Raw genomic sequence first — 24,288 nt, forward strand, 5'->3', positions numbered from 1 at the left:
GAGAAAGGTTGTTTTCTGCTGCTCCAGAGAAGCGGACACGGAGCAATGGATCCAAACTACAAGAAAGGAGATTCCACCTAAACATTAGGAAGAACTTCCTAACAGTAAGAGCTGTTCGACAGTGGAATTTGCTGCCAAGGAGTGTGGTGGAATCTCCTTCTTTGGAGGTCTTTAAGCAGAGGCTTGACAACCATATGTCAGGAGTGCTCTGATGGTGTTTCCTGCTTGGCAGGGGGATGGACTCTATGATCCTATGATTCTATGATTCTATAAGATCATAAGATCACATGATGGGCGTACATTCTCTGCTGTCAACCTAGCTACCCTGTCTTCATTTTCCACAGCTATTTTTATTTTCCATAGTGCTATAAACAGAAGAGCTGGTTTGGTCTACCAAGAAAAATAGGTCACCAACAAGAGGATTTTATTTTATTTTACTCTTTTTCCAAACATGATCGCAGCATATAATCACTTCCAACCATTTTACTTTATTTTGCACTTTTCAACCGCACAGTCTCCTTCATAGAGATAATCCTGTTAAAAGGGCATTAGCTTCATTTGAGGTTTCAAAACCAAGGTATCTTTCCCCCAGACCTTCAGCTCGCTTAACTCGGAAGCGTGTCATGCTGATTTTAATGGAGCTCACCTCCTAGTAAGTAAGTGGGCTTAGGATTCATTACTCTGTAGCCCAACTCCTATAATCATTCTGACATCCAGGGTGAGTCAGAGCCTGAGACAGGGTGCAATTCAGGCAAAAGGCTTCGTTTTTTAACTCCTGTTGATTTCAATGTACCCAGCAGGCCTTAAAAAGAAAGTCTGACGTTTCCTGAATGAACAAACCAGCCAGGAATGTCCAGAGTGAGGAATTAACTCTTGTCAAAAGAACACTTACAATTATTATTATTATTATTATTATTATTATTATTATTATTATTATTAATTTCTACCATGCCCATCTGGCTGGGTTTCCCCAGCCACTCTGGGCTGCTTCCAACAAAATATTAAAATGCAATAGTTTATTAAGCATTAAAAGCTTCCCTAAACAGGGCTGCCTTCAGGTGTCTTCTAAAAGTCTGGTAGTAGTTGTTCTCTTTGACATCTGGTGGGAGGGCGTTCCACAGGGAGGGTGCCACTACTGAGAAGGCCTTCTGCCTGGTTCCCTGTAACTTGGCTTCTCGCAGCGAGGGAACCGCCAGAAGGCCCTCAGCGCTGGACCTCAGTGTCCGCGTAGAACGATGGGGGTGCAAACGCTACTTACAATTTGGGGAAAGGCAGGTTCATCAGTCCCATGTTTCTCACCTACTCCTAGGTGAGCAGGGGTACCATCTAGGGGGCTGGGGGGCAATATTTTCAAGGAGGGGCCCACTGTGGTGATCACACAGGGTCCCCGGACGTTTCACCATCTATTGATCCCTGTGCCACCACTTGATTTCTCGCTGCCACCACCCAGGCCCTACCTGGGACAATACTGAGTCCAGTCAGGGTTAAAGTGGAACATAAACTTCTGTTTATTTATTGCAGTTTAACTAGCGTGTGGTTTCATAAATGGTATCGGTCAATTACAATCATGGGGTGCCTATCCAGACCTATAACTTCCGCTACCTGCTCTCACTCACTAAACCACCTCTCCGATATTTACTTGTCTTCCTAGCGCCTATCTGTTCCTGGCTCAGCTTTTTTCACTACACTAACTCAACCTACCACAGACTCTATCGCAATTCGCTCCCACTCCAACTGTTGGACAATTTCCATATCTGCTATTGGGTCCTCGGAGCACAGATTCACACGAAGTGGCAACCAACCTTGCAGGATTTAACAGGATTTATTTGCATATGCAGGACAAAGGTACAGAGCAATAAGTTTGCAATCTGCACACCCCAGTTAGGGTGCGCCCCCTTTTTATACATTTGCAGAATACAATACCACCTGATTTCTTGTAAAACCACCTGAATTCTGGGAAATCGAAAGTTATAGCAACTTCCTATGTCCTTACATGGGCTTGCCCTCCCTTCCTCCCTGCAACGGCCTCACCAGCCTCACCACACCACAGCAATGTGCATTCCTGAGTCTGCTTATCTCTTTACAACCTTGAATAATAAACATTTGAGCCTGTTCCATCAATGCCAGTCTTGTTCTCCTGACGGATCTCTCCTAAGAAAGGCCTTTGGGGGGTTTGCTATGGCCCTACACAACCAACCACCCAACTCCCAACGAACTCCTCCCTTCGCCCCTCCCAGAGCTGGTTTTATAGTCCCTCTGACTCCACCCCCTGGGTTCTGATTGGGTAACCTGTTTAACTATTTCACCTCCAGCACTCTCATATGTTAACGTCACACAGGCCCCCCCAAAATTGTTGTGGCTATCCTCAAAAGCATCTTCGTCCTGGCACATCCCTTTGACGATATCCAGGACGATATTCCAGGAAAGTCCTCTGGCGATCTCCACCTGCACAAAGCATCTTCACCTTGGTGAATCCTCTGTTGGAATACTCCGCCCACAGTTTTGTATGGGCTATCAGGAGGGAAATGCGGGGAGAAGTGAGATGACACGAGAAGGAACCACACACCAGAGTTCCGAGGCGGGGAAGAGAGATGCTTTTGCAGTGCATGATCAATGGACATGCTCAAACAGCCCCGTGCCACAGTCCAGAGATTGACAGATGTGCCCATCCCTATCTCAGCTTCTCTTGCTTTCTCATTTTCCACCAATCTTATGTTCAGTTCACCACACTGCTGCAGCCCTCTGCAAGTTTTTAAATGGGAAAAAACCCCTGAGAAACATTCACAGCAGCATTTTAGGGCTCATTTTTCCCAACACGGACATTTTAGGATTAAATTGTTGCCTTATATCTACCTCACCTGGGATGTGGGTGGCGCTGTGGGTTAAACCACAGAGCCCAGGGCCTGCCGATCAGAAGGTCGGCGGTTCGAATCCCCGCGATGGGGTGAGCTCCCGTTGCTCGGTCCCTGCTCCTGCCAACCCAGCAGTTCAAAAGCACGTCAAAGTGCAAGTAGATAAAGAGGTACCACTCCGGCGGGAAGGTAAACGGTGTTTCCATGCGTTGCTCTGGTTCGCCAGAAGCGGCTTAGTCATGCTGGCCACATGACCCGGAAGCTGTACGCCGGCTCCCTCAGCCAATAAAGCGAGATGAGAGTCGCAACCCCAGAGTCGGCCACGACTGGACCTAATGGTCAGGGGTTCCTTTGCCCTTTATCTACCTCACCGCAAGCAGTTTTTCCCTATTAGAAGGCATTTCTGCATGTTATTTTCTCTTACGTGTGCATTTCATGAAAGCTTTTTGCTTAATGTACACAGTTCTCTGCACGTTTTCTCTTGCACACAGACAGCTGCATGGCAAAATCCAGAGGAGCGTGGATTTTGAAGGCTAGGTGCGTTTTGGATTTTGTTCTGTTTTGGAAAGAGCGAATTAGATTAAGCTTGCGTTAAAATGTAAGCCGAAACGAATATTTTCCCTTGTAGAAAATGCTTCCTCTGCCATCTTCACCTTCTCTCCTAGAGTGCAAGGCCCGAGACGCAATAAAAGTTCAGGTGCGGCGGGAGAAAGTTAACACTTTAAAAACTGGGCTTGTTCCAGCTGCTTCTTCTGGATGAGAAAGAAGCTGTTTGGATTGCGGCTTTGGTCATGGAATTCATAATGGTGTCAGGGGGGCAGCCTTCTGGCCCTCTGCTGATGCCCAGCGGACCTTTAAATGCGATTAGTCTGATGACCAATATACATACTAAGGGATTTCCGCTCGGTTCCTTTTGCCAGATGTGCACGTATTTAGAAAGCCTTAAACACAAGTGGAAATGCAACAAAGGCAGAGATGACAGAAACATTATCTTTTGTTCCTAAAGCTTTTGGAGCTTCCCAAACGATTTGCGTGCAGAATGTATTTTGTACATCTTCGTTGGCTCTCGGTGCATTACAAAAGACCGTCTTGAAAAGGAATTAGAGGAGGTTTGTTTATCTTGCATTGTCTCATCCTGTCCAGCCTCTTAAGGAGCTTGAGCAATGCATCAAAATTATGGAATATCACAAATACAGATGGGGTGAATGCCTGCCCAGCATCTCCCAGGAACATCACGGAACCAGGAAGCCAGGCTTGATACTAGGCCAAAGCCACTTCCGAACTGGAGAGGAGGTGGGGTTGCGGGCTTCATGCCCCTCCCCACGCTCGCGGGGGCTGGCGCACAGCCCCCGTGATAACAAGGGAATCCTTGGATGTGTCATTCCCCCGGCCAGCCAATCGGCTGGCACGGGGGGCGTGGCCTGCCTTATTTAGGGCTGGCGCGGCGGAGGACCGCCCTCTTTCCTCGCCGCACTCCAGCTGAACTGTTTGCCTCTTATCCCAGAATTACCATACTGTGGTCGTCACCTTTGGAGAGGCGGGTTTGGAGGGATTGTCGCTGCCCAATCGCATTAAATAGAGCCAGAAAGATCCTGGAACATGCTGTGGCGCGTAGAGTGGCGGCGCTGGGGGGTCGGGTCCCGGACCACCCTGATATCCAGTTTGCCAAGGAGGCCCTCTACAGAGATGACGGCGTGCATCTGTCAGGTGCTGGAAATGACATTTGGCTGAATGACATTGCGTCAGGGATTACGGATTGGTTACAAATTTGAGGGTATTGGCGGCAAGCTTGGCTCGATTGGCGGTTAGGCATTGGTAGGGGTATTGTTATGCAGATGGAAAGGGTGGGGGGAGGAACCGCCATCACCTTCCCCCATATCGAAGGGTAGTCCGGTAAAGGATTCCGGAGGGTGTGGCCTCGTCCTAAGCCTATGGAGGTGTGGGCCCACAGCACGCCCCCGATCGGTGACCCCGGGGGAGCTCCTAGTTGATGTGCATCAGCAGGACTCCCCCTACTGGTGGTTAACCCTTGCCGGTCTTCAACCAAGCAGGCTGAAGCCGGTTAGCTGATAGGACCAATGCCTAAGCCAATACCACTCAATTCCTGTAATCAATAAAGTTGTGGCCTAATTTGACCCATTAACCTCAAATTCTGGTGTCTCGTGTCTTTATTTCCATGGGGGGAGGTGGGAACTCGCCACGCAAGGACCGATTTACGAATTACAGACCTAAACCACCCTTTCCCAACCCGCCAGATGTTTTGGACTTCCAACTCCCCTCACCCCCAGCCAGCAAGGGGGGGGGAGTGTAGCCCAGCAGCAGCTGAAGAGCATTAAGCTGGGGGAGGCTGTCGTAAAACAGTGCTGTGTGTGAATGTAACAGAAAGGTACAGTGGTGCCTCGCAAGATGAAATTAATTCATTCCGCGAGTTTTTTCGTTGTGCGAGTTTTTTCGTCTTGCGAAGCACCACTGCATTTAAACACTAACAACAGCGGGGGGGGGGAGAAGCAGGGCAGCTGCCGCAGCCGGTACCTCAGACTCACCCGTGCGTTGTGGCCACCGCGCGACGCGGCTGCTGGAGGGCGGCGGGGCTCAGGAGCGCGACTCCGGCTGCAACGCTGGCTGCTGGTGGCAACGGCTCTCTGAGGGGAGCGCGCGAGGGGGGTGGGCAGCGGCGCCAGGCAGCTGGAAGGTCGGCCGTCAGCCGGAAGGTGGGAGGGAGCCGGAGGAGCGGGGAAGCGAGCGTGCGTGCAGTGACCGTCGCCATGACACGAGAGGCAGGGCCATTTCGTCTAGTGAAGCAAGCCCTTAGGAAAAGCCGTCTTGCGAAGCACCTCAGAAAACGAAAAACCCTTTCGTCTTGCGAGTTTTTCGTCTTCCAAGGCATTCGTCTTGCGGGGTACCACTGTATTTGAAAATACAATTCAGGATTGGTTGGGGCTTCCAGCGTAGCGAGGACTCTGCAAAGTCTTATTGGTTGCTGTGTAACATGCGGAACAGCCTTTTCAGAAGCAGCAAATGCCACCTGGCTAACTTTTCCCAGCGTCCTCTGCTTTTGCATTTGTGCTTCCACCGCTGAAGATCATCACAGCACAAAACAGCGAAAAGCCAAGCAGGTGAAGCCATCCAAAACCTGCCTTTCATTGAGCAGCCCGAGAAGCATGCTGACATTCTAGCACAGCTCTTGTTGCAAGCATGCGATTAGAAGACACGACTGCAAGCTCTCAGGATCGGGTGCTTGTGAAATATACTCGGAGTTGAGTGTTGATTTAATGCTCTTTATTTCAGCTCATGGTAAACAGTGAGTAAGTGCTTTCCAGCAAAACCTCTGGCTATATATACATCATTTACACAATGGGTCCCGTGTGATTGGCTGATTCAACTCCCGTCCTGGAGCCTGATTGGCCTGCAGGAACAGTCCAATCAGGTTGCTGATTCACTTCCTCCTGGTGCCTGATTGGGCTGCTCCTGCAGACCAATCAGGTTGCGGCCTTCTAGGATCCTACCTGCCTATTGTTCTAGGATTCAAGCTCAGTACATAGCAGCTTGGTTGCGATGAAATTCACCTAGACAGCTGCAGACCCTCAATATGTGTTGTTACTATCATCATCATCATCATTTGTATACCACCCTACACCTGCAGGTCTCAGGGTGGTCGAAACATAAAATTGCAATATAAAATATATTCAGGATCCTTGTTACTTCAGGCATTAGAAATGCACCCACAGCAATGTACAGTGGTACCTCGGGTTACATACGCTTCAGGTTACATACGCTTCAGGTTACAGACTCCGCTAACCCAGAAATAGTTAAGAACTATTTCTTCAGGATGAGAACAGAAATCGTGCTCCTGTGGCGTGGCGGCAGCAGGAGGCCCCGTTAGCTAAAGTGGTGCTTCATGTTAAGAACAGTTTCACGTTAAGAACGGACCTCCAGAACGAATTAAGTACTTAACTCGGGGTACCACTGTAATAGCTTTTTCACAGAGGCAGGCTTCACCCAGCTTTTGTCTATGCAGAGTTCGTAACTTTTATTATTATGAATTAATCACCTTTCACGTCAAGTCTCAAGGCAATTTACAAGCACACAACAACAACAAAAGGGTTTGAAAAGCAACACAAATAAACACCCAAGTCAGAGACCTAGAAATTAAATTTTAAAAAATCACCCAACTATTTTAAAAAACCTCATTGGAACAAAAACGTCTCTTCTTAATAGGGATGCTGTTCCACAAAACAAGGGCAGCCCCACTGAAAGCCATCTTCTGAACTGCTGTGGGAGCAGGTTTCTGATATTATAGGGACTTTAGGAGGGAATCCCACCCCACCCCCAGTAACCTGGTCTGAAGCTACAGAAGGTAAGCAGATTGGCACTCAGTGCAGATCCCATAGACAAGATGTTATCATGCATAGTTTAAAGACCCTGGGCCCTAAGGAAGTCAGACTATCCTCCACCAGGGTCAGGGCCTTTTCAGTGATGGCTCCGACCTGGTGGAGTGCTCTGCCCCATGAGACCAGGGCCCTTCAGGATTTAACCTCCTTCCGTCGGGCCTGTAAGACAGAGCTATTCCGCCTGGCCTTTAATTTGAATTCAGCCTGATCTTTTATTTCCCTTCTCTTCCCTCCCCCTCCCCTTCTATGAAGATTACCCACTCTGGGATCCCATAGCTAATTCTCCCCTGGCCTCCTTGCTGGCCCAAGTAGGACCAATTCAGCCAGCTAGCCCTGGGGATTATTTAATTGATTTTTGAATTTTATTGTTATTCATGTTTTTATACTGTATTTTTATGCTGCTTTTATAATTAAGTGTTTTAAATTTGTTGTTAGCTGCCCTGAGACCTGTTTTTAAACCGGGAAGGGCAGGGTATAAATAAAAAAAATTATTATTATTATTATTATTATTATTATTATTATTATTATTATTAGTGGTAGTAGTTTGCCCACGCAAGCAGTCTAACCGCCATGTTCTCTGTTTCACAGCACCCCAAAAGCCTGCCAAGCGAATTTAACCAGCGGAAACGGTTGGGAGAGAAGAAACTGGTGCATACGCCGTGAAGATGGCACAACTTCCGAAGCTATTGTGCCTCTCCAGAAACAGCGGAGGCACAGCTGTTTCGAGGAGTTCTGAATAAAAAGCCAGCATTCCCCTGGTGACATTGGAGAGACACCAGAAATCACACACACACATCACGAAGAACAAAGCATCCTGCAAATCCCTGCCTCCCATTTTCCCAAACTTTGCAGGAAACGCCTCAGTGCAGGTTGTTATTATTTAATTAAAGAAATAACGGGCCAGCCTCTATTGTCCTAGCCCATATTGAGGAGCTGGTGTGCGAAGGAAGACGGTCCTTTAAGAATATTCCTTTTAATTTACGAAAAGGGGCAGAGCGAAAGCAAGAAAGAGCCTTTTCGATGGCACTGCCTGCTCCTCAGAAGGCGGAACCTGCTCCTCAGGGAGACTTGTCAGGCGCTGCATTCTTTGTCAAAGCCCTGTTATATTCACCCAGGCATTTTGATCTATTTTTAGATTTGAGGAGGATGCTGCGCTTTTGTTACGCTGCTCAGGTACTCTCAGTGCAATCTTATGCATCTCTCCTCCTGGAGGTCACTGGCATTTGCGCCTCGAGGTCCCCAAGACAACCCAAATAAAAACACAATGACACTTAATTTTTGTTTAAGGTTTTTGGCATAATTTTGGCCACAACTTTATTAAAATTACAGCAATGTGAGTGGTTGCTTAGGCATTCTGGGCTGCATCAATAGGAGTATAGCATCTAAAGCAAGGGAAGTAATAGTGCCACTGTATTCTGCTCTGGTCAGACCTCACTTGGAGTACTGTGTCCAGTTCTGGGCACCACAGTTCAAGAAGGACACTGACAAACTGGAACGTGTCCAGAGGAGGGCAACCAAAATGGTCAAAGGCCTGGAAACGATGCCTTATGAGGAACGGCTAAGGGAGCTGGGCATGTTTAGCCTGGAGAAGAGGAGGTTAAGGGGTGATATGATAGCCATGTTCAAACATATAAAAGGATGTCACATAGAGGAGGGAGAAAGGTTGTTTTCTGCTGCTCCAGAGAAGCGGACACGGAGCAATGGATCCAAACTACAAGAAAGAAGATTCCACCTAAACATTAGGAAGAACTTCCTGACAGTAAGAGCTGTTTGACAGTGGAATTTGCTGCCAAGGAGTGTGGTGGAGTCTCCTTCTTTGGAGGTCTTTAAGCAGAGGCTTGACAACCATATGTCAGGAGTGCTCTGATGGTGTTTCCTGCTTGGCAGGGGGTTGGACTCGATGGCCCTTGTGGTCTCTTCCAACTCTATGATTCTATGATTCTATGATTCTATGATTGGTAGCACTAACTGACCCCACACGGGGACAGCTCTGACATTCGCACCCCCCGCAAAGTCAGCAAGGGTAAGTCACCTGGGGAGAGAGACGGGACTGGGAACCATGCCTCACCTCTCCCCAGAATGCTCCCAGGGACTTGTGTGGCCCTAGCCCCTTTCCAGGGGGTTTCGGACAAAAGCATGGGGAGCCCCTGGGTTCCTTTAACGGAAAACCCTTGAAGCAGCAGCAGCAGCATTTTGGAGGGGCAGGCACAGCCAAATCCATACCCCTCCACCAACCAATTCCCAAACCAATGCCTAACCGCAACCTTACAAGTTGTGACGATTTGCTACGCAGTAGGCAAAAAACCAAATGGCACCAGCCAATCAGCCAAATGGACAAAATTCCTACCGGGCCCCTGCCCCAACGGCAGACCATCCCATGACAGGCATAGCAAGGTCAAGCAAACAACCTAACATTAGGGAAGGGAGGGCGGGTGATCCGAAGCACGCAGCGAAAAGAGGAAGTTCGCCGCTGCGTGCATTGTATTTAACAAATAGGGCTGTCAATCAATAAATGGCAACATATAAATTTCCCCAGTAACAGCCCGCCCCTGCTTAAAAGAATGGCCAAACCTTTTGCCTAGCAACAGTGAGGTGTCTCGTCGGCCCCCACCCCAACACGTGCTCTCCATGAGGGAGAACACTCTTTATGGCGTAGGGATGAGGAACCACGGCTATTGCTGGACTCCCATCTCCATCATCCCCCAGCCGGCATGACCAATGGTCAGAGAAGATCTGAAGTGGGAGCCAAGCAACATCTGGACAAAAACAGGTTCCCTGTCACTGGTGTATAAGATTGCAGATTCACACCTGCTCCACTGAGAGCTGCCCATTTGAATTGCTCGCAGTGGCCCAGAGTGATGCCACGCTGCCATTGTGAAAATTTAGAAGGCTGGCTCAAGGTCTCATCTGCCCAGTGCAGAAATCCTTGATGGGGATCCCTGCCAGGGCACCGAAGTTCTACCAAGCCCACCACCAGTGGTGTAGCACAGGTTGCTAGTGCCCAGGCCCGTGCGGATGGAGGAAAACAGGCAGAGTGTGGATGCACATTCAGTGTCCATATCCACAGAAAAGAAGAGTTGTTCTGTTGTCTGCAGATGTCACTTCCTGGTTCATATGGAGAAGTCGTTTTCAACAGAGCCCAGCAATGGAAGCATACAGCTGTACTGAGGAAGCACGGGTTGTTGAAATTTTGCGCCCCTAACAATTTTGCACCCAGGACAACAACCTCTTTTTTTTATACATATAAATAATTTTTATCGAATTTTCGATTTTACATCTCAAACTAAACATTTTACATAGTTTTATATGTCCAGTGACTTCCATCCTTCTCCTCCCATGGTTCATTTTGCTTATCATTCCTGCATTTTTTTTACTTTAACCATTTTAATCAGTTCTCCACACTTACATCACTCAAATATGAATTACTCTGTTGAGGTTTTGATCTTAATACTGCCAGAGTTTTCAGCTGCATACGGTTATTTTCCATATACTCAATAAATATTTTCCACCCTGCTTTGAATACATGTTCTTCTTGCTCTCTTATTCTATGTGTTAAACCTGCTAGTTCTGCATAATCTAACGTCTTAAATTGCCAATCCTCCTTTCCTGGGACCTCCGTCACTTTCCAGTTTTGTGCTAACGAAATTCGAGCTGCCATTGTTGCAGACATAAATACATTTTCTGGACACCCAGGAATTTCTGCCTGAACTATTCCCAACAGGAACGACTCCGGTCTTTGGGGGAAGGTTATTCTAAATATTTTTTTCAACTCATTGCAGATCGTCTCCCTGTTTGTTTGTTTTTTACCTTTTTACATGTCCACCACATATGAAAAAATGTTCCCTCCATTCCTCTACATTTTCAACACATATCTGATTCTGTTCTATATATCTTAGCCAACATACTCTGAGTTAAGTACCATCTGTGAATCATTTTCATAGAATTCTCTTTCAACGTGTAACACGCTGCAAATTTCAAATCATTTTTCCAAAATTTCTCCCAGACATTTAAGTCTATGTTGTGTCCTATATCTATTGTCCAGTGTGTCACCGGAGTAGCTGACTAGCTCATCTTTTGTTTCTCATTCTAGCAAAAAATTATACATTTTAGACCATTGTTTATCCGTATTCTGCAATAATTCTCTTTCAAATAGTGAGGTTTGGTCCAAGAAGTAAAGACTGCGGAGAGAATAATTGGGTACACTCTTCCCACCTTGGATCAAATCTCTGTTTCCAGGTGCTATAACAAAGCTGCAGAGATAGCACAGAATAGTACACACCCCGGAAATGATCTCTTTCAGCTTCTGCCATCTGGAAGGTACAGGGTTATTAAGACTAGGATTAGCCGCCTGAGAAACAGTTTCTATCCAAATGCGATTTTGGTTTTAAACGCAGTGTAAGGTAGTCTCTATGGGAGTATATTGTATTTAATTTTGGGGTATCAGAGTTTTTAGGGGGCTAAACAGGCTGGGATAGCAGGCTTGTTGGTTTTGAATGTCTGATGTAGATTTTTTTCAATTTCGTTGTTCTGTATGGGACAATGACAATAAAGATTATCGTAGCGCATCGTAAGAACCCATTTTTTAAATCTAATTTTAACATCTCGTGTAGCTGGTGGTATTGTAACCAATCCGTAACTTGGCTCCTTATATCTTCCATTGGTTTCAGTCTGGGTTTATTCCCTATAAAGTCCAACAGATCCCTATATGGGACAACAACCTCTGTGCCCCCACAAGCTATGGCACTGCCCTCTGCTCCCCATAAGCTTCCTGGGGGCGGGCGGTTGAATCCTGGTCCAACTCACCATCACACTACTGACGCCAAAACATGAGTTGATCGATCCACTGGGCAGAGATGTCCAATCGGCAGCGCTGATAATCTTGTCATGCCACAGGGATCCAGAATGGGAGGTAGGGATGCAGCCAGAACTCATAAATTAGAAGCGCCAACAATCCGAAAACAGCTTGTCACAATGGTTCCAAAATAGCAACAAGTTTCAAAATACAGCTATCTATCTTTTCCCGGAGCCTCCAGCCCTCTGAGCGGGCCTGAAACAGGATTTATTTTGCCAGTTTGTTTCTAAAATGGAAGGCATGTCTCTTGGCAGCAGAGAAAAGAGGGCAGCCACCCAAAGCTGAGAGTCTGCCAGGTTTTATCCAACAATCTCCACTGTGTCCAGTGTTTGCTTCTGCTACAAGCAACGGGGGGTGGGGGGTGGAGGCTGCCAACATTTCCCGCAGCAGCGCTCTCGTCTCCTCTCTCGCCAAAGTCCCACCACAGAGAGTAAAAGATGCTAAGAACCTGTACCTGGTGAGAGGCACCGATTCCGTTCACCTTCCTCCGTTTAAGTTAAGACTGCAGAGCCTTTGGTCTTGGTGGCAGGCGATCTGGTTAGGAACAAAAAACCGCATTGGAATGCTATACTTTAAAACGCTATGCTTTGATGTTGCATTTGACTTTACAAGGATGCGTACAATATACAGTGGTACTCGGGTTAAGTACTTAATTCGTTCCAGAGGTCCGTACTTAACCTGAAACTGTTCTTAACCTGAAGCACCATATACATATAGAGAGAGAGAGTGAGAAATACTGACTGGCCCAAAGTCACCCAGCGACCTTCTGAACCCAGTTGTTCACCACCCTGGTCACGAACACCCCACATGAACTGAGAAACTAATAGCACAAATGAAGAATGTGTGAAGGTCAAAAATGCAGAGGAAGATATAGGTCACAGGTATCACAAAAGCACTCTGGATTTGAAATGCAGCCTCTCTGGAAGTTATTTGTTAGCTTGCTTATTTGTTAAAACCCTATACTACTTTGTAAAAAAATCCCTAAATGATTTCCATAAAAACAATAGAAATGCAAACAAGGTAAGTCTATAAAACTTCCGAAAAACTGGATAGAACCAGAATAGAACTGCATAAAGTATTGCGGAGACAGCTGAGCAAAGTTCAAAACAGAGAATTAAATAGCTGAGGTCTAGGAAAGCTTTTAAGAGGTGTTTAAAGGTCATGACTGACGCCACCTCATGAATTCCCCAAAGGCGGGCATTCCAGAGGGTGGGAGCTATCACTAAGAAGACATGTGCCCATGTTGTCAACAAGTAACATTTGCGGAATGAACAGCAGGGTCTCCTCAGAGAATTTCAAAAAATTGTCTTGGTTTGCACGGGGGGAAGGAGTCTCCTGGGTCTCCTGGTCCCAAGTTGTTTAGGGCTTTAAATGTCATCACCGAAAACTTGAACGTGACTCAGGAGCTAACAGGCAGCCAGTGCACATCTGCCAAATTGGGTGCAACTACTATAGCAAGGCTCTCCCAGTCCAAGGAGAGTCACAATGGATGCCCTGAATTTGTGATGAGCCCTCCAAGGTGACTACAGTGCTAGAGGAGACGCTTCAGAGTCCCATGGACTGCAAGAAGATCAAACCTCTCCATTCTGAAGGAAACCAGCCCTGAGTGCTCACTGGAAGGACAGATCCTGAAGCTGAGGCTCCAATACTTTGGCCACCTCCTGAGAAGAGGAGACTCCCTGGAAAAGACCCTGATGTTGGGAAAGATGGAGGGCGCAAGGAGAAGGGGACGACAGAGGACAAGATGGTTGGATAGTGTTCTCGAAGCTACCAGCATGAGTTTGACCAAACTGCGGGAAGCAGTGGAAGACAGGAGTGCCTGGCATGCTCTGGTCCATGGGGTCACGAAGAGTCGGACACGACTAAACAACAACAAAGGTGACTACAATCACCTGAGCCATTAGGGATGGAGATGGACTAAGGAGCATCCCGAAAAGATGCAGCTGCTCCTTCAGAAAGAATGCCTTTCCATCCAGGACAGGTAGACAGTTCCTAGACCTGAGAATCAGCCATCCAAAGAGGTTTGTTAGGATTCTGTCACAGTAGTAGCATTCAGGCACGTACATGGCCTCTCATGATTTAGATGACACCAAGTAACAGAGGTGGCCATCATCAGCATACTGGTGACGCCTTGCCCCAAAATCTCCTAAGGACCCCGCCCCCATGATTTTATAGAGATGTTAATTAAATAGCATTGGGGACAAAGGCCTGCCCCTAGGGCACCCCACAGGGGTCAGGGCACACACCCTCTGGAGCCAAGTAGGAGTAATGCCATGGTGTCTCCAAGCCACAACTCACAAAGACAAGCTAGGGCCAGTGGTGGCCAAACCTGGCCCTCCAGCTGTTTTGGGACTACAATTCCCATCATCCCTGAACACCAGTCCTGTTAGCTAGGGGTGATGGGAGTTGTAGTCCCAAAACATCTGGAGGGCCAAGTCTGGCCACCACTGATCTAGGCAGACACCATGGTCAACTGAGATATCTAGGAGAATCAACAGGGTCACACTTCCTCAGACTCAAAGACAGCGGTTCTCAAAAGGTGTGGCATGTCAAGCAGGTGAGGCAGGAGAGGGTGGCAAGTATGGCAAGGAGGTTTGAGGACAATCAAAGAAACATTTGAGCATTTCAGTGCAGTAGGAATATACCACCAGAAACAATATCTATGCCTCTCTTCAAGAACATTGGCTGTTGTTCTGCAGTTCTCCATGACATACTGTGAAGAGGGATTTTCAGTTCTGACAAATATGAACGTTCAGAAAAAGAGAAAGGCTTATTTGTGCTGGTGAGGAGACGAGAGTTTGTTTGTGTTAAGTTGTGGATTAGACCTAATATAAATGAGATTACCTGGCAAAAGCAAGCATAAACATCTCAATGATTTTGTATATATACTTAATGTACATACGTAAGAGGCTCATTTGTAATTCTATTTTGGGGATGATACATGTTCTTACGTAGCTGCATTGTTTTATACTTTCTGGATGCCCCGTGATCATATTATAAAGTAGTTGTCCTCTGTGTTTTGTTTTGTTTTTAAAAGTAAAGAAAAAAAACATGGCTTGGAGTTCTTTCCTTTAGTTCTCCAATGAAAATTTGGTGTAGCATGGGCAAACATTTATTCTAAAAGTGCAGTCCGAAGAAAAATGTTTGAGAACCACTGCCCAAAGAACTTCAGCCACCAAGGCAGCTGAGGCCAATTATCACCCAATTTTCAACCCAGAGTGAAATGAGTCAAGAAGATAGTCAGGTTTAGGTATCAGCTAAAAACTTACAAGCATTTTCAACTTAGTGGGTCAGCTGTTGTTTTCTGAACTAGCAAGCTGTTGATATGTTCTACGCTGCCATTTTAAAAACATGTTTTCATTTGTTTATTGCTGGGATCTTGTGACAAATGGAGGGGACATAAACCCAAAACAAACAAACAAATTTGCCCAATCCTTAGCACAAGCATGGAAAAAGCTGGTGCATTCAATCTGATGCTTTTTCAACAGAGACTTCCATTCAAATACCACCTGGTCAATGTTTATTTCGAGCCGACTAATTGAACATAATGCCTCTCTTGTTGTCATAATAAAAAAGGGATCATATTTGGAGGTGGCAGAAGAGGAGCTGAATTCAGCTTTGAGCAGTAATTAAAGCAATGCTTCCTCTCTCTAAAACCAATAGGTAAAATCAACCCAGAGCTGGGCCTGCAACATTTTATTGCCAATCTCTAAAGAGAGATGTGCTTTGGGACCCTTGAGTGCAATGAAATAGCAGAATAACCATCTGTACAGCATGTTCTTCTGCTGCGGTGAGAGAAAGCACAGCCGGTACTTTCGTGGTGCTCACGTCCTATTGGCCAGTCAGTTCCTTCATCTTCCCTGTTGGGCAGCACTGATGGGAAAGGGCCGTAGCTCAGCGATAGAGCATCTGCTTTGAATGCAGAATGTCTCAAGTTCAATCCCCAGCATCTCCCCTGTCCAGTTTGGGACTAACTCTCCCTAATCCCCTTACCAGCCAGAAACTGAATCACTACAGTAGATGGGGGGGGGGGGAGAGAGAGCAAACCTAAATATAAGCATTTTGGATAATTAACGCTTTATTATTGCATGATTATATATAAAGGAGCCACAGAATGCGGCAGCTAGACTGGTGACTGGGAGCGTCTTGAAAGACCTACACTGGCTCCCAGTACGTTTCCGAGCACAATTCAAAGTGTTGGTGCTGACCTATAAAGCCCTAAACGGCCTTGGTCCAGTACACCTGAAGGAGCATCTCCACCTCCATCGTTCTGCCCAAACACTGAGGTCCAGCGCTGAGGGCCTTCTGGCAGTTCCCTCGCTGCGAGAAGCCAAGTTACAAGGAACCAGGCAGAGGGCCTTCTCGGTAGTGGCACCCGCCCTGTGGAAAGCCCTCCCACCAGATGTCAAAGAGAAAAATAACTACCAAACTTTTAGAAGACATCTAAAGGCAGCCCTGTTTAGGGAAGCGTTTAATGTTTAATAGGTTATTGTATTTTAGTGTTTTTTTGGAAGCCGCCCAGAGGGGCTGGGGAAACCCAGATGGGCGGGGTATAAATAATAAATTATTATTATTATTATTATTATTATTATTATTATTACAGCAGAATTTTCACCATCCTCCTCCCAACATTACAATGTAAGTGGAAGAAATACAAGCCAATGAAACCGACTCTCTCCCATGCTGTCAGACCTTTCCTTTCTCTAACAATTGCATATCCACCGAGATCTTGATTGCACTGAAACTGCAGTAAAAACAATGCTTATTTGAGGGTCGTAAAACTGCTCCTGCAATGCAGGGGAGGTGGGTGTTTGATGTCATGGATACCAGCCAATTGGAGCTGTGCACAGGGGCATTCTACTTCAAACTCACAAAAGGGATATTTTGTGAGCTGTAACGTGGAGCAAAAAGGGTTCAGCTGAACATAACATGGTAATATGCTTCTGGAGCAAAATATTGTGCACTTGTATAATCTTATTCACATCCAGGACATGTTCTGGCAATCATATCTTTACTAATTAAGCCAAAGCATGGGCATGAATGCAGCCCCTTCACTCCTCCCATTGCTGTGAGCAGCAATTAAACCCAAAAACCTCTAATTAATTAACCACAATTCACATTTCATCTGAACCAGGGAACTATAATTACCAGCTTTGGAGCAAACCAGGACATTCAACCCAACAGCTTGGAAGTTGGTTTAATATCCTGGCTTGTTCCAAATCTGATCACCATTGTTTCCTGGTTTGGACAAAGCAGAAACTATGGTTAATCGGAAACTTTGTGATTTAACTACCGCTTATACAGAGAGAAAAGCTATTGGGTCCCAGTGAAGGCTGGATTAAGTACATGAGACAAGGGATCCCGTCCATATTTTCTTTTAGAAAAGGTTCACATTTAAGCATCAGGCCACCATCAAAGGCAGAGGAGCAGTAAAAACAAACGGGCAATTTTACTAACACCTCATCCCTGTCACTTTCAGGGAAGCCCTGTTCTAAAACGTTCCAATTTCTTCGGTTGGAAAGCTTAAATAATAACCTACAGTCTATGCACAGAGGAGGAGGCGAAGGCCCGTGATTAATGTGCCTTATAAATCCTAAAGGAATGAAGAGGTTAAGTAAGCGGCGGTTGCCAAGAATTACACTAATGTAGTTATGCATTAAAATCAGTGTTGCTCACTCAGGCTCCCTAATCGCAGCTATATTTCCAAGAAAACCCTGCCAACCTCGTGCTTTATACTTCATTAACTGTACCGAAGAGAAAGCCAGTATGCTATTTAAAAAGAGCTGAGTTATACGAGCCGAGCGCCTTGCTCCCCGAGTCCAGCCAGACCTCGAGAAAAGGCTTTGAGTAGAAAGGTCTTTCTGGATCAAACAACCATCAGTTGTGACAGAGGTGAGGGCATCTGTTTCCTTTTGAGAGCTGTGTACCAGGGGCGGGTGAGGTCAGTGGGAAAAGTGGGTGGACCTATGAATGTTCATTTCATCTCTCTCTGTCTACCCACCACCAAGGCAAGGAAGAAGCAGATTTCTAGCCAGGCAGAATCAGACATGAAGAAGAAGAGGAGTTTGGATTTGATATCCCGCTTTATCACTACCCGAAGGAGTCTCAAACCGGCTCACAATCTCCTTTCCCTTCCTCCCCCACAACAAACACTCTGTGAGGTGAGTGGGGCTGAGAGACTTCAGAGAAGTATGACTAGCCCAAGGTCACCCAGCAGCTGCATGCAGAGGAGCAGGGAAGCGAACCCGGTTCACCAGATTACGAGACTACTGCTCTTAACCACTACACCACACTGACATACAGCATGAGTGAGTCTCCAGCATGTTGAGAAAAAAGAGCAGTGATATATATATATATATATATATATATATATATAATGAACTGGAAAAAAAATGTTTAATATAACTTTTATTTTTTTAAAAAAAACCAGAGGCTTCTTTATTAGGAATTGCAGGTGCTGATACACTGGTACCTCGGGTTACATACGCTTCAGGTTACAGATTCTGCTAACTCAGAAATAGTACCTCGGGTTAAGAACTTTGCTTCAGGATGAGAACAGAAACCGTGTGGCGGCAGCGGGAGGCCCCATTAGCTAAAGTGGTGCTTCAGGTTAAGTACAGTTTCAGGTTATGAACGGACCTCCGGAATGAATTAAGTACTTAACCCGAGGTACCACTGTATTCCAAGGGAGCAGAGACCAGCCTTGCCTCTACCTGACGCAACATTCGCACTGGCGTCTCTTGATGTAACGCAGCCCGAGGCAACATCCCACCAGGACTCCTCTGCCCCCTCAAGCTTTTCAGGGGGTCCTGAGCCCCATCCCAGCAGACACTGGATGACTGAGAGACCTCAACCCCATTGAGTTTGTGCACCCAACTCCAATTTGTGTAGGGTTTACTCCTTAGCTGTTTCTTCCCCCAAAGATAACCCACAAGACAGTGGAGATAACCCCCATCTGCTTTTCCAGGCAAACCCCATCCAAAACTGCTTACAAACAAAAAAATATGTATGGGGGGGCAGAAATCAAGTGACAAATTCTTGTTTCCAGTTCTATACGTTGGCATACCTTGGGGTCTCAAACTTCAATGGTGCCCTATACATTGGACTGGTCATCGTTGGACTGGTCATGTTGTGCGGATGCCTGATCATTGCATTCCAAAGAAATCTACTCTATTCCGAACTTAAAAATGGAAAGCATAATGCTGGTGGTCAACAAAAGAGGTTTAAAGACTCTCTCAAGGGAAATCTAAAAAAATGTAGTATAAACACCGACAACTGGGAAGCACTGGCGCTCCAGTTGGAGAACAGCCTTTACCAATGGTGTCGTGGGCTTTGAAGACGTCCGAACTCAGGACACAAGGGAGAAACGTGCTAAGAGGAAGGCACGCTTGGCAAACCCTCACCATGATCAACTCCAGTGCTGAAACCTATGTCCCCAGTGTGGAAGGGCGTATGGATCCAAAATTGGCCTCCACAGTCACTTATGGACTCACTGGTAAAACCCTGTTTTGGAAGACAATCTTACTCGGCTACAAGAAGGAGGAGGAGGTATGGTTTGTCCACCATGCTGATGGGTCTGAAGAAGCAAGCAAGTCTGAGAATACTTTGATTCCACTGGCTTTAAAAAACAAAAAATGTGTGATGAGTTTTTCTGGGCCTCTGGGAAATCCAGCGCTTTCATATATCACGGGATGGCGCTCAAGGTCTTTGCCCAATCTGGCTTTGGTTGCCTTGGCTTTCAGATGCCAAGCTCTCAATTCGTTTGCAATGTTCTCGGGACTGATTTGGTGCTTCCTGAACCAGATACAACAAGGTTAACCGGCAGGTTTGAATGCCAAGGAACAGATGGCGGTGCAGGCAAGGCCGGAATGTGCAGGCAACATTTCCTGGCTGTCAAGCCAGCTGTAAAGTCCAGCTGCTCAGGAAAGCTGCCACAGGAGAGGGTGCTCAGAAACAGGAGAAACTGGGGACGTACAGAGCAGGCATAAGGAGGAGCCACGTAGACTGTCTCTTCTAAGTCAAGGGCTAAAAAAGATTGGAGGTACAATCCCCAACATCTCCAGGTCAGTGTTAGAAACTCAGATATATAAGCTAAGCTCCAAATGGCTCCTTAAACCAACGTTATGTCTAGTTGCCATTTTGGGGCAAGATGGCTCTAAAATCTTATTTTTTAAAGATGGACTGACTGTGATTGATTCTCAGTTATAATAATAATAATAATAATAATAATAATAATAATAATAATAATTTATTTGCACCCCGCCCATCTGGCTGGGTTTCCCCAGCCACTCTGGGTGGCTTCCAACAAAGATGAAAAATACACTAAAATGTCACATATTAAAAACTTCCCTGAACAGGGCTGCCTTCAGATGTCTTCTGAATGTCAGGTAGTTGTTTATCTCTTTGACATCTGATGGGGGGGGCGTTCCACAGGGTGGGCGCCACTACCGAGAAGGCCCTCTGCCTGGTTCCCTGTAACTTGGCCTCTTGCAGTGAGGGAACCGCCAGAAGGCCCTCGGAGCTGGACCTCAGTGTCCGGGCAGAACGATGGGGGTGGAGACGCTCCTTCAGATATACTGGACCGAGGCCGTTTAGGGCTTTAAAGGTCAGCACCAACACTTTGAATTGTGCTCGGAAACGTACTGGGAGCCAATGCAGGTCATTCAAGACCGGTGTTATATGGTCTCGGCAGCCACTCCCAGTCAATATAATAGTAATAATTTATTATTTATACCCGCCCAACTGGCTGGCTTTCCCCAGCTACTTTGGGCAGCTTCCAAGTGAATATTAAAAACAATACAGCAGCAAACATTAGAAACTTCCCTAAACAGGGCTGCCTTAAGTTGTCTTTTAAAAATAAAATAGTTGCTTATTGCCTTGACATCTGGTGGGAGGGCGTTCCACGGGGCAGGCGCCACTACCGAGAAGGCCCTCTGCCTGGTTCTCTGTAACCTCACTTCACGCAGCGAGGGAACAGCCAGAAGGCCTTTGGCACTGGACCTCAGTGTCCATGTCGAATGATGTGGGTGGAGACGCTCCTTCAGGTATACAGGACCGAGGCCATTTAGGGCTTTAAATGTCAGCACCACCATTTTGATTTGTGCTTGGAAACATACTGGGAGCCAATTCATGGACTTTGAACATTGAGCTAGTTCAGATGACAACAGTGGGCTATGTTAAGAGCTTTGAGAACTTAAGGAAGAAATACATACATATTGGCCTCTTCCAAACTGTTTTTCTTAATAGTGACTGCTCCTGCACAGAAAAAGCATTTTGGTTCCAGAAATTCACTCTAGTTGTGAAGACGAAATACAGCGGATAGAATTCTAAAGACGTTCCATTTTGACAACTTGGTTGAGGGAGCCATTTGGCACCTAGTTTATAGATCTGAGTTTCTAACACTGCCAAACACTCTTTACTAGACTATTAAGCTGTCAACTAGAGCCAGAGCCTTTTCAGCTCTGGCCCCGGCCTGGTGGAACGCCCTACTGCAGGAGATCAGGACCCTGCAGGATTTGACATCTTTCTGCAGGGCCTTCAAGACGGAGCTGTTCCGCCTGGCCTTTGGGCTGGACTCAGCCTAATTCCCCCCCCCCCATTTTTTTTTAATTAAATGGAACCCCTTAGATGGGATTTGTGTATAAATTTCCCCTCGGCTCTTTTTGCTGGCCCATGTACGACCAGCATGGATAGTTGGCCCCGGTGAATATTTGACGTTTTCTCCCCTTATGGCTTTGATCTATGGGCTACCACTAAAATGAGGCTGCAATTTAAGCTGCATGTTAAACTGTATTCTAACTTATATGTTAATCCATTGTCTGTTTGGTTTTTTTGTTTTGTTTTTAATGTTTTTACAGTATTTATATTGGGTGTTAGCCGTCCTGAGCCCGGTCTTGGCCGGGGAGGGCGGGGTATAAATAAAAATGTAGTTATTTATTTATTTATTTAGTTAGTTATTTTTGTTATTATTATTATGGCTGAGACAGCCAAGAAGAGAAGAAGAAGAGTTTGGATTTGATATCCTGCCTTTCACTCCCTTTCAGGAGTCTCAAAGCGGCTAACATTCTCCTTTCCCTTCCTCCCCCACAACAAACACTCTGTGAGGTGAGTGGGGCTGAGAGACTTCAGAGAAGTGACTGGCCCAAGGTCACCCAGCAGCTGCATGTGGAAGAGCGGGGAAGCGAACCCGGTTCACCAGATTACGAGTCCACTGCTCTTAACCACTACACCACACTGGCGGTGCCTTCCAGAATTTGCAGGACTCCGATTCCCATGAGGACCAGCCAGCATGGCCAATGGTTAGTAATGACAGGAAGCGTAATCCACATCCTAAGGAGCGTACTGTGCTGGCAACCCCTGCCATAAGGCAACCAGGCTACTGCAATTCTAAGCACATGTACATGGAAGTCCCACTGAAAACAAGGTTACTGTTCTATCATCAGGACACTGAGCGTCAAAAATGCCAGTAAGGCCCAAGGACAACGAGAACAAGCTATTCTCTATTTTCTTTTCTATCTTTGCAGATGGCCAACCCCCCCCCCCCCCCCCAGAAAACATATACTTTGCCTTTTAACGTGCTCAAGTGCTGCAAATGTGGCTTCTCACAAGAGCACTGTGCAGCCTTTGGCAATCTCAAGTGTTCTTGGAAAACCTGCTTTTTCAGTAGAAATTCCGAGGCTGCGTGGTGACAGATCGCTAACTGCAAGGGGAAACACTCTATTTCGTCTTCTCAGAGTGCTCCGTGTCTGGCAAACCACCCCACCAGAAAACAGCTTCCTATTTTAAAAGCGAAGGATACAGTCTATTAAGTGGGCTTTGCTCCATTTAAGTCAGTTGGCTACGTTCCCTGGCAAGATCACAAATCCAACTACAAGACGTTTAACTACAGATCAAGCCTTGAATTGTTAGCCTGCTGTAATGATGTGAATTGTATTCAGCTTGGAGCTCCTCTGTGAGAACGGGACGCTTGACCAGACGGCTCCTGTGTTCTTATGTCTTATCAAGACAGAAGTACTGGTCTCAGGGGACAGGGGGCAGGCTGGTGTGGAGGACTCCCTGGTCCTGAATGGGGTAACTGTGCCCCTGAAGGACCAGGTGTACAGCCTGGGAGTCATTTTGGACTCACAGTTGTCCATGGATGCGCAGGTCAATTCTGTATCCAGGGCAGCTGTCTACCAGCTCCATCTGGTACGCAGGCTGAGACCCTACCTGCCCGCGGACTGTCTCACCAGAGTGGTGCATGCTCCGCTTATCTCTCGTTTGGACTACTGCAATGCACTCTACATGGGGCTACCTTTGAAGGTGACCCAGAAACTACAACTAATCCAGAATGCGGCAGCTAGACTGGTGGCTGGGGTCAGCCGCTGAGACCATATAACACCGGTCCTGGAAGATCTTCATTGGCTCCCAGTACGTTGCCAAGCACAATTCAAAGTGTTGGTGCTGACCTTTAAAGCCCTAAACGGCCTCGGTCCAGTATACTTGAAGGAGCGTCTCCACCCCCATCATCCAGCCCGGACACTGAGATCCAGCACTGTGGGCCTTCTGGTGGTTCCCTTGCTGCAAGAAGTGAGGTTACAGGGAACTTCTCGCTGCAAGAAGTGAAACAAAGGTGGGGTGGGTGTCTGTGGGCACAGGTGAGTGCCCCCCTCGGAGGGAACAGCTGACTGCAGCCCTGAACAGATGGACTCCTTTTAGGAGGGGTGGTGCACTGCAACAATTAGTTGCAGACCTCACTTGTATTCCCTTGTAGTTCCCGCACCCTGCTGTCCAGGAGAGCATGTATTCATAGAATCACAGAATTGTAGAGTTGGAAGGGACCCTGAGGGTCATCTAGTCCAACCCCCTCCAATGCCAGGAATCTCAGCTAAAGCATCCATGACAGATGGCCGTCCAACCTCTGCTTAAAAACCTCCAAGGATGGCAAATCAAGTTGATGGACTCTGCCGAAATGGCTAAATCAACTGGGAAACTCAGGAACCAAGAAGACAATTAAAAAAAATTAAAAAGGGAAATGTTTATAATGTATATACAAAATCATTGCAAACGGGTCAAAGCATTAGCAGGATTCTAAATACACTTGCAATGTAATAGTACAGATAATTTAGGAAGATGAAAAATTGGAGAAGTATTGATATGCAGTTGAAAATATAATTAGGCGGACCCATGGATGGGATGGGGGGGGAGAAGAAGA

The 24,288-nt window shown here is 46.5% G+C and overlaps 1 protein-coding gene across 6 annotated transcripts in view; it reads right to left on the reverse strand.

Moving 5' to 3' along the window:
• CCDC85A (coiled-coil domain containing 85A) overlaps positions 1-24,288 on the reverse strand; it is a 155,299-nt gene that overhangs the window by 108,372 nt on the left and 22,639 nt on the right. For 2 of the 6 annotated variants that reach the window (XM_083432689.1, XM_083432690.1), the window contains exon 3: positions 12,550-12,629. The exons of the other annotated variants lie outside the window; for them this stretch is intronic. In XM_083432689.1, the coding sequence (XP_083288815.1) occupies positions 12,592-12,629 (38 nt within the window). In that variant the 3' untranslated portion in view covers positions 12,550-12,591. The remainder of the gene's footprint in view (positions 1-12,549; positions 12,630-24,288) is intronic. 6 annotated transcript variants of the gene reach the window in all.

This window comes from Podarcis tiliguerta (genome assembly GCF_965153285.1).
Source record: "Podarcis tiliguerta genome assembly, chromosome: 3".
Classification (NCBI taxonomy): domain Eukaryota; kingdom Metazoa; phylum Chordata; class Lepidosauria; order Squamata; family Lacertidae; genus Podarcis; species Podarcis tiliguerta.